General features: G+C 51.0%; 1 protein-coding gene across 12 annotated transcripts in view; it reads left to right on the top strand.

The window, feature by feature from the left end:
- The window catches only part of ARHGEF7 (Rho guanine nucleotide exchange factor 7), a 126485-nt gene that overhangs the window by 27249 nt on the left and 88461 nt on the right, over positions 1-10775 (top strand). For 7 of the 12 annotated variants that reach the window (XR_006775470.2, XR_006775471.2, XM_045772914.2 and 4 more), the window contains exon 2: positions 722-808. The exons of 1 other annotated variant lie outside the window; for it this stretch is intronic. Coding sequence is in view for 5 of the 11 variants with exons in the window: in XM_045772914.2 (XP_045628870.1) it covers positions 722-808 (87 nt within the window). In the remaining 6 variants the exon portion in view is untranslated. Of the gene's footprint in view, positions 1-228; positions 341-459; positions 552-721; positions 809-10775 lie in introns of those variants that run through there. 4 more of the 12 variants (XM_087864973.1, XM_045772919.2, XM_045772923.2 and 1 more) reach the window with 2 other exon arrangements.

Raw genomic sequence — 10775 nt, 5'->3', positions numbered from 1 at the left:
TCGTGATAGAATACTAGTTCCACTCTCCCAAGCCGGTGGCAGGGAAGAACTGAAGAAACACAGGGTTCCCTCCAGCCCCTTCGGCCGAGGCCAAGCTCTCCCGGTACCTGCTGGGCAGGGCGGGCGGTGTCCACGGGACGAGGCCGAGGACCAGGTGCCGGGAGGAGGAGTCTGCGCGTGGGGTCAGGTGCGCCGTATCCCAGGACAAGGATCAGGTGCCAGGAGGAGGAGGAGTCTGCGCTTGGAGCCAGGTGGACCGTGTCCGAGCACGAGAACCACCTGCGAGGTGGAGGAGGCCGTGCGCGGGGCCAGGAGGGCCGCGTCTGCGGACAAGAACCAGGTGCCAGGGGGCGTGGGGGGGGAGGAGGAGGCGGCGGCGGCGGCCACGCGTGGGGCCAGGTGCACCGCGTCTGCCAGGGGGTGGGCGAGGCCGGAAGGGGCCGCGCGCCGGGCGGCCGGGGCGCGGTCTGAAGACGTCACTTCCGGCGACAGCCCACTTCCTGGAGAGGGTAGGGGCCTCAGATTGGTGCAGCCCGGAGGAAGGAAAGAGGGTGAGGAGAGGCGGCGGCCGAGCGGGCGGGCGACTGGGGCGGCCGGGGTCGCTCCGGGCCGCCGGGGCCGCCCGTCCGCGTCCTCTCGCCCGGGGCCCAGTGCCGGGGCCGCCGTGGGTCGCGTCCGCGGCCTGCGCGCCGCCGCTCAGCGCCTGTGCTCTGTGTTGCAGGTTTACCCGGAGCCCCGGAGCGAGAGCGAGTGCCTGAGCAATATCCGCGAGTTCTTGCGAGGCTGCGGGGCCTCCCTGCGCCTGGAGGTGAGCGGGCAGCGGGCGCGGGGCGCGGCTTGGGGAGGGGGCAGGCTGGCCGGGGGAATGGCCCGCAGCAGCGGCGCTCGGAGGCTTGGCTCGCCGGCCCCCCCAGGGTGTGAACGCGCCCCCAGGGCGGGGAGGAGCCGCCGTGGGCAGCCCCAGGCTTGGCCCTCGCTGCTGTGAGGAAAAGCCCCAGTGGCTCGTGGGCTGATGTCCCACATTGGCGACACTGCGTTTGCAGTCTGATTCCTTGGTCCCCGCCTTCGCTTGAACTCTCCTTTTAGAGATTCTGTGGGGACCCGCGTTCAGGTCTGGGTCAGCCCCTCGGAATTCTCAGCAGTTAATCAGGCCAGGCGGGCAGAAATAAAAAGGGCCCCAAGCCCTCCCAGCCTCACTCCTTTCTCCAGCCAGAAATTAGGTGATTTTTACTCTAACATTTGGTGTTTAGGGTAGAGACAAGCTAAGCTCTGTCTTGGGGAGTGTACCGGGCGGGAGGTGTCTTTTCCATGCTAAGGTTTTGTCGCTAAGTAAAATTTTTCGGTGGCAGCTCTCTGGAAACCTCTTTTTCAGCTTAAGTTTACTGTATGATTTTTCTTGATCTTGGGGTAGTGCTTTAGATCCAGAAATCTAGCTGTTCTTTTATTTGGGAATTACAGGTCAACGTGGTTGTGGTCAGTTCTATGCCTGCCTTTTTCTGCCTGCTGCTTTACCACCTTTAGCCTTTGTTTCCTTATCTAAATTGAAGTGCGTTCAGTCAGGCTTGTAGAGTATATGAATGCATCTCCAACAGAACCTGTTATGTAGGATGATTCCGTTAAAGGTTTCCCCTTCTAAAAGGACAAGCTTAGTGTAGGTTTCTTGGAGGGAGAAACCTAGAAGCCCTTAAATCTATGAGGAAACATTACACAGACAACTTATCTGCTAGTTGAAATTAGACAAGAACTAAGAGATCAAAATACTCTTCTTACGCATGATTGTGAACATTAAGATATCAGATACTACTAAAATGATATCTGTGAGGAAGTCACAGGTAAGTGCAAAGCTTTCTAGAGATTCCAGAGACCCAAAGGGCTGTTTAGGAAGGGGCGACATTGTTTCAGAAAGGCTTTGTCATTTTACCCTTGACTTCCTCATAGGGCTCTGAGAATATGCTTTGCTGGTTCCAATGTTTGCTTTTCTCTGACTTTTGTTGTGAGACTGTATTTTCTTCAAGTTTTGTTTGTTGTTACAGTAAATTTGAAATTCAGTTTGCACATTAAGATAATCTCACAACTTCAGTGTCGGACTCTTTAAGAAGGCATTAAAGCTGAGTCTTAAAAACCCCTCATCCTTCGTTTTCCAGAGGTTGCTGTTGAAATTTCATATTCCGACTATTTTTTAGAATAGTTTATTTAAAGATGCACTAGGAGAGATCCCTAGCCTGTCCTAAACACCTAGATCGGTTCTTGGCATACAGTAGGCCTTCAATAAATTTGTAGTTGATAGTAATTTTTTATTTACAAGGAAACTTAGGTGACTTGTTTTTAAAGAGTAAATTATCTCTTCTAATAAACAGGCACATTGTTAGTATTCTTTTTTTTTTTTTTAAGATTTTATTTATTTATTTGACAGAGATAGAGACAGCCAGCGAGAGAGGGAACACAAGCAGGGGGAGTGGGAGAGGAAGAAGCAGGCTCCTAGCGGAGGAGCCTGATGTGGGACTCGATCCCATAACGCCGGGATCACGCCCTGAGCCGAAGGCAGACGCCCAACCGCTGTGCCACCCAGGCGCCCCACATTGTTAGTATTCTAACGAGCTCAATTGAAAGTCACACTTAAAACTCATAATTACCTGAGATAATGAAAGTGAGAAAACAGCACATCAAAACCCTTAAATTGATGTCACTCTGATTGCTGCCCCCCCCTTCTCCTCTTAGGAAGTCACTCTGAGAAAGGAGTTTGGTGTGGTGTGAACCCAGCATGGGCTTCCAGACTTGTTCTCATCAGTGGTGTGAAGGGGCTGGCCTGTTTCTGGAAACCTGGCATTGCGCACGGACCACGTGCAGCAGTTCTCCAGGGGCTTTAAAGAAAACTACACAGAAAGGGAATGGGCATGGAAGGACCTTGCATTTCTGACGTGCGCTCTAGGCTTTACAGGTTTCATTTTTCTGACATTCTGCAAGATGAAAGAAACCGTTTGAAAGGACGAACCCAGTCCTTAAAACTGAGCTTGAATTCCAGATTAGCTTTTGTTCTAGTACTTGTCGAGGTGCTTTTTTCCAAGGGTTCAGAGTGAAATGTGTTTGTAATGGACTATTTTTTGTATATGTATTTTACCACCGTTTTAAGCTATGCTAAGATTTCTTAAAGGAAAAGAGGAATTGAGCATCATGGTTACTATATCTATTATCATCTTAATTAGCTGTAGAATACCAGGTTTTCCCCCCAGCGGGTGGTTCTGGTTATGGAAGGAGTTTTAATTTTAAAGGAATGTTGTATGTTTTACATTTATTAAACCTTGAGAAGCAATTTAGGTTTTAAGTTGGAAAACATTTTTAAACTTGGGAAAAAACAGCTGTAGGAAAACCACACATGTGGCTTGGGTGACCTTTTTGTTTTTCTCTTTGCTACCCATCTTGCGTCTTATTTGAATCTTTCATTTCCTTGAAATAGTATGGAATTTGATAAGAATTCAGGTTTCTTTTCCCCCATGTTCCTAACGGTGTAGTAAGGTAAGATCTGAGAGATGCTCCTGTTTGGAACTGTTTGGGCCATTAAAGTTGGTACTTCTCTTAAACTTACTGACAGAAGGAGCTGGCACAGTGGTTCTCCAATTATTTTTGAGAATGTTGTGTTGAGAACCCCTAGTTTGCCCAGTATACATAGCAAGGACAGAATTGTCCTAGACCTACATGCAACATAGGTGAGAGAGCGAATCTTGCTCCTGGGGACTAAGTGCTTTGTCGTATAGTTTTCCGGAGTCTCCATTTGGTCTCTGGTTTCAGTTCTCAATTATGTCCTTATTTATAACCTTTTCTAAAGGACACCGCATGTTGCATGTTCTGCTCCTCGTCTTGACTTAGCACAGCTGTGGTCTGGCAGTGATGAAGCCTAGCCCAGTGCGTCCATTCTCAAGACTTAACCCCTGAACCACTGTTGGGGTCATGCATCAGTATCTCTTGATTCTCAAATAGGGCACTGCTAGGTTAAAGGTGTAGGGGCTTTTAAATGCTTCGGACACTTGCCAGACTGTCCCCAGAGTTTTTCTTCCTTCACCTTGCCAGCAGCAGTAGGCAGGTGTTCCTTGCACCTGTTGTATGTTTTCTTGACTTCTGGAGGATAAAAAACCTCTTGGGATAAACGTTTGTGCTTTTTTTCTCTGGTATCCTCCATGGTGACCCCGTTTCTGGGTAGGTGGTAAAGCAGATGGGGGACACTCCAGATGTCGCACTGCACGCTGGCACAGGAGGACAAAGGTTGCAGACCTCAGATGGTGCCCGTGTTTCCTCCTGACCTTTAAGAAACACTTCACTCCTGCTCTGCTGTGTCTGGGCCGGAGGGGCGGCTCTGTGCAGGCTGGCACTCCGGCTGCAAGAGCGTCTCCCTCTGTGTGAGGAATGCACTGTCTGATGTCCAGAGAACAAAAATGAGTACAGGCAGGCGCTCCAGCATTGGATCAGCTGGGTTGATGTAGTTAGTGGGGAGGTTTCGGAAAACACTGTCTTACGTGTTTCCAAAAACACTCTTCAAAAATACAGTGAAGGACAGATTATTACAGTGGTATGAATAATGCTCGATGCTCTTCAAGATTTTTTTTTTTTTAAAGATTTTATTTATTTATTCGACAGAGATAGAGACAGCCAGTGAGAGAGGGAACACAAGCAGGGGGAGTGGGAGAGGAAGAAGCAGGCTCATAGCAGAGGAGCCTGATGTGGGGCTCGATCCCATAACGCCGGGATCATGCCCTGAGCCGGAGGCAGACGCTTAACCGCTGTGCCACCCAGGCACCCTGCTCTTCAAGATTTTTAGCCAAGGCTGTGATTGAAATTTTGTCCAAAAGAATATTTAAAAATAGGATCAAAATTTAAATGTGCTTACATGGACACTTAAAACTTGTTGACAGAGGTTTAAGAATTAATTGAAACTAAGTCCGAAGTGCATTTATAGTCCTTTTCCTAGGGATGGAATGCCCCCAGCAAGTGTTACTTTTGTCTTAGATTGAGGCAGGTGGATAGTTCAGCTACCTACTACAGCTTTGTGTGAAGGTATATTCGAGGCCACATGGCAGTTCTTTTCTCAGCTAGTCCTCTTCAGTGTTGACACAGTGGTAAGCTGGAAGTGGTTGGTCATGCCATAGGGTTTGACTTTTATTGATAAAACTCTTGAAGTTTACTCACCAAGCCTTTGTCAGAACTTGCCTTTTCTTTAAGGAAGTTGAGTTAAATTTGGAAGGTGAGGATTCTCTGAATGTTTTGTAGGTACTTAAAAGCGAAGAAAGTCAAATTCTACTCAGATACTATAGTTGTATTTAACTTTTTCTGGCAGAGAGTGTCAAAGTTGACTTTCTGTCTTAAATCTTTGTGTCTTGCCAAATTGTGTCTTATCCAGGCTGATTTCCAGAGTAAGTAACTAGGCTTTCCCCTGCACTTCAGCTCTGCAGGGTAGTGTGTGGTCTAGATAGTGCTGTCCAACAAGTGTAATGTGAACCACATTCATAGTTCTAACACTCGTGGTAACTACGTAAAGGAAAAAACATGAAGCTCACGTGAATAACCTTCTCTTTATCCTAGGCTATCCGTAACGTTTGAACATGTAGTTAATATAAAAGCATTGAGGTACTGTTTTCAGTTTAGTCTTTGAAATTTGGTTTGTATTTGTCACACTCACCGCTCTTCTCATTCCGGATCAGCCACCTTTCAAATGCTCAACAGCCTCGGTGGGGGGCAGTCTCTGTGTTGGATGGCCTAAGTCTAAAGATCGGTAAAGAGGCTGCCTGCCATCTTTGAAATTCAGTGGACCGACATTTGTTGAATGCAAGCAACGTGCCCATGCATTTCATATGTACTCTTTTGTTTACTCACAAATATCCTGCAGACGAGGAGCTAGATGTGGGGCGGCTGGTGGGTATGCACGGGATTGGAGGAGCTAGACGCGGGTGGCTGGCGGGTCTCGGGGCCCAGCGCAGCAGGCGAGCATGCAGAATTTGTACTCCAGTCTGGTGGTCCCACCGAGCAGGCCCTTGTGTGTGTGCTGCTGCCTGGAGTGCAAGAGACTGAGCTGTGTAATGATGGCGAAGCCGCGCTGTTGGACTGCTTCCCAGCGAGGGCCATAGGGAAGTTCTGGGTTTAGCTGGTGGCAGGGCAGGCCTCGTGGGTGTGCCCCCCCCCCCCCCCCCCCGTGTAATCATGTAGGGCTCTGACCTTGGCTTAATGTTCTGCTCACACCATCTGAAATGCTAAAGAATTTTGAATCAGGGGTCTGCATTGTGTTTGTGCTGGACCATACGTACGATGGTTGGTCTCCCCTGGTGGTATGGTTCTTAGGGGTATACGATAATAGCCGATTGTGTTCTGGACCCTGTTGTAAAGTGTGTACTGAACCACTTGATCTTTAGGCAACTCTGCTAGGTTGTTCCTCTAGTATTCCCACACCGTGGTTAGAAACCCAAGGCGCTGGGAGATAGGCACCTGCCCAAGGTCCAGAGCTAGTGATGGTGGAACCTCCCACTGTCCTAGCTCACCAGAAGCCTCCTCAACAGTGACAATCCATGTGTCCCTCCCCAAAGAGAGGCGGGGGCAGTGACCTGGAGCCAAGTGTAAAAAGGGAGAGGTGATGGGGGCTCATAGGCTGTGAATTCCTATCCCATGTCCTGTTGGCCTCAGGCCAACTAAGGTCTCCAGCGTGGGCCCCAGCAGGCTGGGTGAGCTCAGTATGCTGCATCCCCGACCCCAGTGAGAAGGTGGAGTAGTGATACCCAATTCCAGACCTTGGCCCGTGTCTGCCTCACTGTGAGCGAAGTGCCGCGAGGTGCTGCTTCTCCCGCAAAGTCAGGATTGCATCCTCTCTGGTGCACTGAGAACTGTCCTGGCGTCCAGTGTGCCACCATCCCTCTGCCTGTCCGTGGTCATGGCAGGACCCAATATAGACCCAGGGTTTTGTTTTTCTGAAGGATCCTGTGGAGGAGGGGTGGATGAGGGTGTGGGAGCTGGCTTGCATTTCCCCTTGGAGAACATCGGGGTAAGGAGGGAGGAAGAGTTTCGGATTTGTATGTAAATTTTCAGTGCTTCCACGAAGGGGACTTTGCTAGATGCAGGGCATTGGGCCAGATACTCATATGAGGTTCTTGCCAAATCAGGATTGTTGTTTTCAGTGTAGTATTCTGCCGCCTCAACTAGCCACCAGTTCAGTGCTAGGACGTAGCCCAAAATTCTCCTTTCCCTTTTTGGGCCCTTGATCGGGGGACGGGGGGTACAGTTTCCCCAGGTCTGCCTGCTGTGCCTCCTGGGACACCTGCTAAGTGTCATTTCAGTGTGGCTGGTCAGCCAGGCTTACCTGAATTGTACAACTGCAGCTTAACTAGTTAGTAAGTATTGGCATTACTTAACATGTGTGGTGGAATGATGTGGGCTTTTGCTCCCACGAGAAGGTAGTTCTGCTTTATCTCCCGTGAACGCACCACTCGTGCTCTGCTGCCCCCAGCTGTGGGTGCATGCGCCCGTCTGCTTCCCCTTGGCGGGGTGATGGGGTTTGGCCTTCACTGGCTGTAATCTGTCGACCCAACTCACTCTAGCCTGGGTGGAGGCAGAAAGCAGGGTGTTTAGCACAGCGGGTGGGGGTGGGGTCTGCACTTGTGAGGTGCTGGAGCAGGAGGGGACATGTGGAGGTCACTGTGGCCTAGTCTCCCATTTTAGAGCAGATGGAGACCTCGAGGTGCATGTGGGACCCATGTATGTTCCCAGGAGACTCTGCTAGAAGGGAGTTGTTTGTGCATCCCTCGGACTTGCCTGGCTGGCTGCTGGGTGGAGGGGAGGGCCCAGGACTGAGGAGGAGTGGTAAGCTGGCCTGAGAGCCTCAGCAGGTGAGCTGTTCCTGCCTTCTCCTCTCCTCACCCCGCTCTAACCGAATGCCATGGTATTCCTCTTGGCCTCCTCCCACGCCTGCCGCCTGCGCTGGCCACCCACACCCTTTGCCTGAATTATCACAACAGCCCCGCAGCGATCTTGTGCCTCTCTTGTTCTTCTCCAGGCTGGTTTCCCTTAAATGCAAATCCGACTTCTGTTGTTTTCCCCTTGACTCCGATTCTGCTCTGGGTCTTAGGCTGAAATCCAGGCTCCCTAGAAGTGGGGGGGACTAAGACAGGAGACAGGGCAGTGTTGGGCCAGAGGATGTAGAGGTCCTTGCAGTCACCCGAGGACGCTGGCCTGTACTCAGGGATGTGGGGCTGCTGGAGCAGACCCGCTAGGTGATCTGACCAGAGTCTCAGGATCATCCTGGCTGCTACTGGGATGTAGACTACAGGGAGTCAAGGGCAAAAGGAAGAAGACCAGAAGAGGTGATGGCAGAAATCCAGGTAAGAGTCGATGACCCTTGACCCACAGTGAGGACAGCGTCCATGGCTGGAAGTGTGTATTCTCATTTCATGCAGAAGGTCTGGGTGACTTCCACATGGACTACATGGGGTGTGGAAGCAGAGTTAGAGAGGACCAGGCTCTGGCCTGAGCAGGGGGAGCTGTTGTTGCCTTTGAGCTCAGGAGTCTGCTGGAGTCCTGTGTGGTGTTTGGCATCAGACCTATTGCAGTAGAGATGTGGGGGATTTGTTGGTGGAGTTCAGTGAGGTCTGACCCCGACACAGCCCAGGATGTCCACTTTCCGCTGGTGCATATGCAACCCGCTTCCACTGTGGGAGGCGCCTCCTTTCTCAGGACGATTTCAGGAGGCCCTCTGATGAGGCCAGGGTAGGGGTCTCCTCCATGGCGGTGGGCAGTGCTGTGTTCGGTGTGTGCTGGTGTGCGTGCCTGGTGAGTGTGGAGGGCGGTCCCTGTGCGCGGGGTCGTCTTGTACTTCTGTCCCCAGGGCTGGCACATAGAAGGCTCTCGCTTCAACCGCTGCATGCGTGAGACCAAGGAAGAGTGGCGGGTAGTGGTGATAAAGTTTAATGCACTGGTGTTGAGTTGTATGTTATTTTATTTTATTTTTTAATTTTTATTTATTTATTCGACAGAGATAGAGAGAGCCAGCGAGAGAGGGAACACAGCAGGGGGAGTGGGAGAGGAAGAAGCAGGCTCGTAGCAGAGGAGCCTGATGTGGGGCTTGATCCCATAACGTCGGGATCACGCCCTGAGCCGAAGGCAGACGCTTAACCGCTGTGCCACCCAGGCGCCCCTGATGTTGAGTTTTATGCACCTAAACGACCGCTGGCTCCATCTTCTGTAGCTCCTGTCGCAGTGGCTGCTGGGCCGTTTGGGCGTGCTTCCTTGGGGTGGCGTGCGCTTCTATAGGAAGCGCACTCTCAGCCACGGCGAGTTGCCGGAGAGGGATCTGTGTGCTGGACCGTGACCGTGTGCAGGACCGATGACTTTAGGACAGCTCACTTGTGCTTTGAGGGTGGACTTCCTCTCCTCTTGGGCCAGACCTCAATATGGGTGCCAGGGAATTGGGTGTGTATGACGGTGGGCTGCCAGAAAGTGTGTGGGAGGGTCAGCAGCGATGGAAGACACTCAGGCCCTTTGGGACTTGTTTTCTTTGGCAAAATAAAGGGTTTGGAAAGGGTGACCCCGTAGGTCTTGGAATCTGTGTGGTCACAGAGGCAGAAGGTGGGATACTGCAATATTTTTACATTTGATTGTGTTGATAATCTTAGCTTCTTGCTCTCAAAAGGCACTTATTTTTGAAATTCTAGTTTGATCTGTTTATAGCTATTGGGTTTTGTCAGAGCTCCCTTTTAGAGTTCCTCATGAAAGGTGCTTATATAAGAAGGGGAGGCCAGAGATTTTCCAGGGATGTGGCCCGGTCAGTTCAGACACGGGGCTTTTAAAATGAGGGCCTGTGTAGTTGAGTTGGACCTGCAGGGTAATGGCGTAGCAGTAGATCCTGTCACCACTCACTTGGTGCCTTCAGTTGAGTCTGAAGATGGGTTCCGATCCATCATGTGTGTTACCGTGATCATCTGGAAGTGTATCTCCCACACTGTATCGTGTGCTGCAGGGAGCAGTGCCGTGGCCAGCCCCGTCCTAGGGTGTAAGAGCCCAGTGCTGACCTTCCTAAGCTCAGCGGGGAGAATTGATCCTGGAATACTTCTTCTAGAACAGCAAAAGCTGCTTATATAAGCTTTTTAAGAGCAAGTTATATTTTTCCAAGATCAATGAAACTAATTTCTTTTCGTTATAGTCTCCTGTGTTACGCCAGATCTATCAACTGAAGTGAGAAATTCCTGTTTCTGTCAAAGGAAGAAATAACTTGAGTGTCTAGATCTCTTAGAGAATTTTTGGTTTCAGTGAGTGTACAGTGGTCCGTCCTTGCATTTTCCCTGTAAGACAGCCAGCGTGGCGTACTGGTTTTCTCTTGGAGCGTAGCAAACGGATCAGCGCGCATGGGGCAGCTTCATAGCGCCGCCGTGAGGCCTGGAGTCTGGGGATCTTGCCTGGGCTCTGTGCTCGGGCCTCACTGACAGGGGGATGGCTGGCTGGGTGCTCCTGAGGTGATCGGCAGAATTCACTTCTCAGTGCTTGGGACTGAGGGCCCTGTTTCCTGGTGCTATTGGCGGGTGTCACTCTAGGCTCCCGGGAGCTGCTCTGGTCCTAGTCACAGGCCCTTCCTCTTCCTCGAAGCAGCGATGCACCTGTGTCCCGTCCTGCTGCACACCTCTGACTTTCTCTCTGCTCTGAGCAGCAGGAGGCTGTTTGGAAGGGGCTCATAATTAGATGGGGTCCACCCAGCCAGTCTCCCTTTGAATGCACGCAGGTACATCTGCAGAATCCCATTTGCTGCAGCTTGA

The sequence above is a fragment of the Ursus americanus genome, chromosome 10 (genome assembly GCF_024610735.1).
Source record: "Ursus americanus isolate L20-20 chromosome 10, mUrsAme1.1.p, whole genome shotgun sequence".
NCBI lineage: Eukaryota > Metazoa > Chordata > Mammalia > Carnivora > Ursidae > Ursus > Ursus americanus.
The sequence above is the reverse complement of the archived record's forward strand: the minus strand, read 5'-3'. Positions and strand labels throughout refer to the sequence as shown.